This window comes from Balaenoptera acutorostrata, chromosome 9 (assembly GCF_949987535.1).
Source record: "Balaenoptera acutorostrata chromosome 9, mBalAcu1.1, whole genome shotgun sequence".
NCBI classification, from domain to species: Eukaryota; Metazoa; Chordata; class Mammalia; order Artiodactyla; family Balaenopteridae; genus Balaenoptera; species Balaenoptera acutorostrata.
The window spans coordinates 13,307,440-13,313,586 of record NC_080072.1 but is presented as its reverse complement, the minus strand read 5'-3'; the positions used below and the strand labels follow the sequence as shown (position 1 = coordinate 13,313,586).

The 6,147-nt window shown below is 34.0% G+C and overlaps 1 protein-coding gene across 1 annotated transcript; it reads right to left on the bottom strand.

Annotated features, from left to right (window-relative positions):
- Window positions 1–236: 236 nt before the first annotated feature.
- LOC103007279 (olfactory receptor 10AG1) lies at window positions 237–3,503 on the bottom strand. Its single transcript, XM_007181241.1, has 2 exons — window positions 3,400–3,503; window positions 237–1,980 (listed from the first exon to the last, which is right to left on the bottom strand). Exon 2 carries the CDS (start codon window positions 1,978–1,980, stop codon window positions 1,042–1,044), a length of 939 nt encoding a protein of 312 aa, XP_007181303.1. The 5' UTR covers window positions 3,400–3,503; the 3' UTR covers window positions 237–1,041.
- Window positions 3,504–6,147: the final 2,644 nt, after the last annotated feature.

The following is a 6,147-nucleotide window of genomic DNA, read 5'->3' as shown; positions in this document are numbered from 1 at the left end:
GATGAAGGCCGGTGGCCTTTAACACCTGGGGCACCAGAATCTCCCTGTGAATATGAAGGATTGCCTGTATTTTATTTGGAAACTTCGGAAGAAATACAAGGCTCTTGTTTTTTTAATAATAACTTTTTTCATTTAATAGAATGAGTCTGTCTTCTCAGGTATCATCCTTTATAACCAGGAAAACTTGGGCAAATAAATACAAGCATTTAAATTTTAATTTCAACTATATGCTCAAACCAAAAGAGTAATAAATAAGTCAAGAAATCTTAAAGAATGGGTGAATCTCTATGGGGACAAAATAGTTCAATCCCATACATATTGTATCTCTGAAAAGCAAACATGAATTCATATTTTTCACATTAGTAAAGACTAAGGTAACAAATTATTGAGATGCCAGTAGCATGATTTGGTTATATCAACAAAGCGTGTCTACAAAGAAGAATTCAGAGAGAAGCAGAGGGTAAAAAATTTATTGCCACACAGCCAAATTTGAAGTGTCGTTATGCAGAATTTCTGTTTCTAATCTTTACTTAGGTGTTCTGTAACTCATAAAGAATCAAATTGAGTTTGCTGAAAGGTAAAATATCTAAAATTATAAGCACATAGATATTTAACAGAAGGTCTCCAAAGGCTTACCATCTTTATTATCTAAATACATTATGAAAAGAAAAAAAAAGTGAATGACAGTTATCTAAAGAGGAAAGTAAATAATATTCATTATGGGTTGAGGAGAAAAGGTATATTATATCAATTACTAGGTACGTGATAATGTATTTTCCCATAAAAAGTCTCAAATCTCCAGTAAATTTGTGAACTGAATATGAGATTGGCTAAATACATAGTTTCTTATCAGCAAGACACCATGTGGATTTCCTGATATCAGAAAATCCAGCATAAAACAATAAGCTCAGGTATGAATAAATATAATAAATCTATAGTAATGTAGAAAAAACAAACTAAACATTCATATCTGATTATACAATGGCAGAATTAAATAGGAAAACAGTAAATGAGTTCAAATCAAGCAGCTAATGCTTTACATTAAGGTAACAATTTTCTCAACGCCATCAGGACATCCTTGTTTCTCAGAGTGTATATCAGGGGGTTAAACATCGGGGTGACAATGGTATAGAAAAGAGAGAAAAACTTGTCTGTTCTGGAGGAATTTTTGGATTTAGGTCGTAAATATGTAATGATTCCAGATCCAAAAAATAAAGTCACAACCATGACATGAGAGGAGCAGGTGGAGAAGGCCTTTGCTCTTCCTGTTGCCAGTGGCAACTTCAGGATGGTGGAGGTGATTTTAATGTAGGAGCCAAGAATCAACAGAAAAGGGATCATGACAAACAGCACAGCAACTGTGAAGACCATCATCTCATTCAGAAAAATGTCCCCACAGGCCAGCTTTAGTATTGGGGGGATGTCACAGAAGTAGTGATTGATCTGGTTGGATCTACAAAAGGGCAGAGAGAAAATCTGGCACGTTTGCCCTATCTCAACTGGAACTCCAGTGATCCAGCAGGCAGACACCAGCTGGACACATACCTTGTAGTTCATGACTAGAGGATACTGCAGAGGGTTACAAATGGCCATGTAGCGGTCATAGGCCATCACTGTAAGAAGCAGGCACTCTATGTTTCCAAACATAAGGACACAACTCATTTGTGTTGCACAAGCAGACAAGGAAATGTGCCTTTTCTGAGTCCAAAGGTTTATGAGCATTCTAGGAAGAGTGACAGACACATAACAGATTTCCAAGAAGGAAAAATTACTGAGGAAAAAATACATGGGAGTCTGGAGAGTCTGGTCGGTCCTGGTTATGAGAATGATGATGCCATTTCCCATCAGAGTTACCACATAGATAAACAGAAACATCACAAAAAGAAACATCTGGAGATTGGGAAAATCAGAAAATCCCAAAAGAACAAATTCCATCACTGAAGTGAAATTCACATCCACTAGGTCTTTTGGGGGTTCCATCTGTGAAAATAGTACAATTAGACATTTCTGTTTGGGGGCTTGTTTTGTAATTCTATTAGTTAAAGGGATTTGGGGGAATTAGTACATAAGATTTCTATTCTCTATTAACGTTTAGCATTTTATATACTGGACTCAACACAACTGAAGTCTAATGGAGAATATGTACGCTAAATTCTAAATATAAAAACATAATATCTAATTCTAGGTTTAACTTTAAATGAAAGTGATGTGTTTGAGAATTATGCGTTTTCATTTTTGATCTGCTTGTGGGGAGAACAAAATCAATCCATTTTACTCCTCATATTAACAAACAGAATTTTGAGGCAGAAACATTTGCATCCCACTTTCTCAGTGGTAGGGCACTGGCAAACTTTGTAATGTAGTTTTCAGGAATTTCTCAACTCTTCCATTAGATCTTTCCCAAGAAAAAAGCATGCCTTCCCTTCCATATCATGCAGCTATAATTCTTAACTATTTGTGCATACACTTTGAGACCATTCTGATTGCATTTATCTATCAAAATAAACATCATGGCCATCAGGCATTATAAAATAAGAACTTTTATTTATCTTATGCAAACTTGAAACTTAGGTTTGACAATGTTTTTTGACCTATTGGTTGTTTAATTAATAATGACAAACTTATATTACCACAATAAAATTTTTAATCATTAAAAATTAAAAAATAAAAGTAAAAATTAAAAAAAAAATAATGACAAACTTGAAAGAAATACATTGATGATATGATTTCTGAAACTCTGCCAAGTAAATCTATTCTCAAATGTCTTGCTATGTGCCATTGGTCATTTGCATTTAAAAATTATTAATTTAATAATATATCTAAATTGAAACACATGAAAATCAAAATTGAAAACTATAAATTATTTAAAATATGATTAATAGACAGTTGTCAAAAATATCAAAAGCAGAGAATATATATTTTAGCTAGAGGGCATGTAAGCAAGTACATTTTAGTCTGTAATTAATGAGACATACAGAGACTCAACTTTCTCCTGTATTGAGATATACTTGGAAACTATTGGAATTTAAAAAGAAAGGTGATTAGCATATTATAGCTTTAAATAATATCTGGGGAAATGGAAAACAAAAATCATTCTAACCAAGCTACACTTGTGTTAGTAAACTGCTTGCAATAACATATTCTTGAATTGTGTTGATGTCCTCATGCTATATTATAGATGAAGAAACTAGGGTTCAAAGGTTTACATGACTAAACTAAAAAAAAAAAAAAAGTTTGCTTTGACTCCCAGGATTCATGAGCATTGTGAGAAGGGTAACGAATCCATAGTGATTTCCAAGAGGGAAAAATTGCCAAGGAAAGAATACATGGGGATCTGGGGGTCAAGACCCACTTTTGTTATTAGAATTATGGTGCTATTGCCCATCAGCATAATGATACCTGTGACTAAGGACAATCCAAATAGAAACCACTGGAGATGGGGAACATCAGCAAAGTCCAAGAGAAGAAATTCCATCAATCTAGTTAGATTTTCTTCTGGTGTTTTTGTTGTTGTTGCTGTTGTTTTCTTTTTTTTTTTTTTTTTGGTGCTTTATCTGTAGAAAGAGGAAATTTAGCCTGTGCTTTCACTTTTCCTTCCCCGACATTTCTTGTTCTTCAGTTTGTCTCAGGATGACTAGACTGGCTTTCATGATCACTGCAATTGTTTCTGATTTAAGAATGTTACTATATACGTATTTCCCACTTTCCAGTTTAGACCCCATAGGTTATCACTGTAAAAGCTCCACTGAAATTTCCTTTAGAGCCATTCCACGTACTTTCTGAATACAGCCCAGGATAAACAATTTTTTCCCCACTCAGCACAGTCACTAGAACATCATTGACAAATGTGAAGAAGATCCAGAGCTTTGCCTTATGATCATACATTTAATTAATTTCACTTCTGGACAATCCTATCATACTTCTCTATACATTTCCCACTCAGTATCTCTATATCATAAAGTGTCTTTTCTCACACGTTTTCAACTACCTACTTGAATCCTTCATTCCCCTCTCATCACTTGATCTTGAGCATACGTATTCCTATTTTTCAGTTCATACTATTAGTTAAAATATTGGTAGCATGATTATTGTCCTCTTGAGAATTGTATCTTCTGATAGAGTAATAAGTGGAAAGCATAAGAGGGTTTTATTCAGAAAAATTAACATGAGAACATAGACACAGATAGAAACACTAAAAGTGTTTAAACTTGGGGAAATAGGGACAGCGTGGAAGGTGTTCATTACCTTTGTGTGTGTGTGGACAGAGGGACAAAAGATGCTGGCTATTTCGTGTTACCCTGTGTGCTGTGTGCACCACCACTACATTTGTTGATTCTCAAAAAAAGATTCTTTATTAACCATTTCTAACCTCACTCGTCTTTAGAGATAAGGATATTGAGACTCACTGAAGGTGGATAATTTGACCAATTGCACATAGTTTTGTGATTGGAAGCCAGGGCTTTTTTTCCCCTTAGGTTCAAATTCTATTTCCTTGATAGTTTATTCATGTGATATTAAGCAATTAGAGTTACTTGCTCACTTGTGAGCATTGAATGAGATAATATTGATAAAAGTATGACCTATCAAATTTAAACATTATTTATTAGTTAGGTTATATAATTATAACTACAGTTATATTACATTCTTTGTACTCTCCAGATTTATAGCACATAACCTAGCAAAACTGTATTTAATAGGATTATTGGGTCACATGTTGGTAGTCATTATTTTCCATTCTTCCCTTTCATCAGGGCCAGGTCTAGAGTTAGGAGAGTGAAGCTCTTAGGAAAATTTCAGAGGCTCTCAGTCCTACTCAGGGCTGATCCTGCACTTGCACGGATTTTCATGTGGGTCTTCCTTTCCGTATTTCACCCTGGGCATCTCTTGTCTTACCACTTGCCCCAGCCTGTCTTTATCTCTGCATCCTGGTGGGAATGCACATTGTCCACCAAATTTAGCATAGGTAGAGAATCATGAGTAAGGAGCACAGTCTCCCCTGGATGGACTGACTTGAATTATCATCTGCTAGTTGTGTGAGTTCCTGCAAGGTACACAATCTCTCAGGACCACAGTCCTCACAGCTAAAAGTGAGCCAGCTGTTGTTCCAACACCCGGGTTGTTCTGTGAACTAAATCATTTAATGTATGTGAAACAACTTGTAGAAGCTCTGGCACTTATAAAGGTCTATGGAAGTGCTAGTTATTATTATTACAATGAAAAACTAAGTTTTATTCTTCTGAATTTTAATCAGAGTTCTACACAACTTGAAACAATACTCTGTAATTAGCTTTTCTTTGTATCATGTGATTACTAGGGAATGGAGTGTGATTTAATGCAATCATCAAGTGTTATGAAATTCCCAAACAATTCAACTCTCAAGTTGCAAATTCTGCATGAATTTTTTGACAAAAATTTTTTTTGTAATATTATCTTTACTCGGAAATCTAATACCTATAGTATGCATCACCATTAAGGCTTTAGTGTTGCAATTTGGCCAATTCACTTTGTTCACTTTTTTTTTTAACTGGCACTAAGTTATTTGAGGGGTAAGGGCAGTGACTATTTTCCTATTTGGGATCAATATAGACCCAAGAAAATTACGGTACACTTAATATGGTACTTAGTATTTGATGCTTTGATGAACTAAAGCAGTAGACGGTGTTTAAATGAAATCATCACTCTTAAAAGGGAGAAAAGAATGAATACATGAGAGAATAAAAAAATCCAATCTTTATGTATCACTTTTAAGAATGGCTACATTTAATTTAAATAATTTTGTTCTTATTACATGAGTATACTCGTTTACAGTGCTAAATAAATTATAATTTCTAATTGTATAAGTCCAACTTTTTGATACTTAAATTATCAACGTATACCATGAAACACATAAGATTTGTGTATGTTATTCTCAGTAGCGGACAAAGTAGAAAAAGCAAATATTTACTCTGTGCTCTCACTAAATTGTCTATATTATACATCTTTCTTATAAATGTTTAAGTACTTATTAGTTAAAGAAAATAAATCTTAGTGTTCTAATATTGCTATTTTTAAACTCAAGTCTCCATTCCCTGGAAAAATCCAAATGATTAAGGGGATATATGACAATATTCCAAATCAGTTTGATGTTGGTCATATCAACATCTCTAT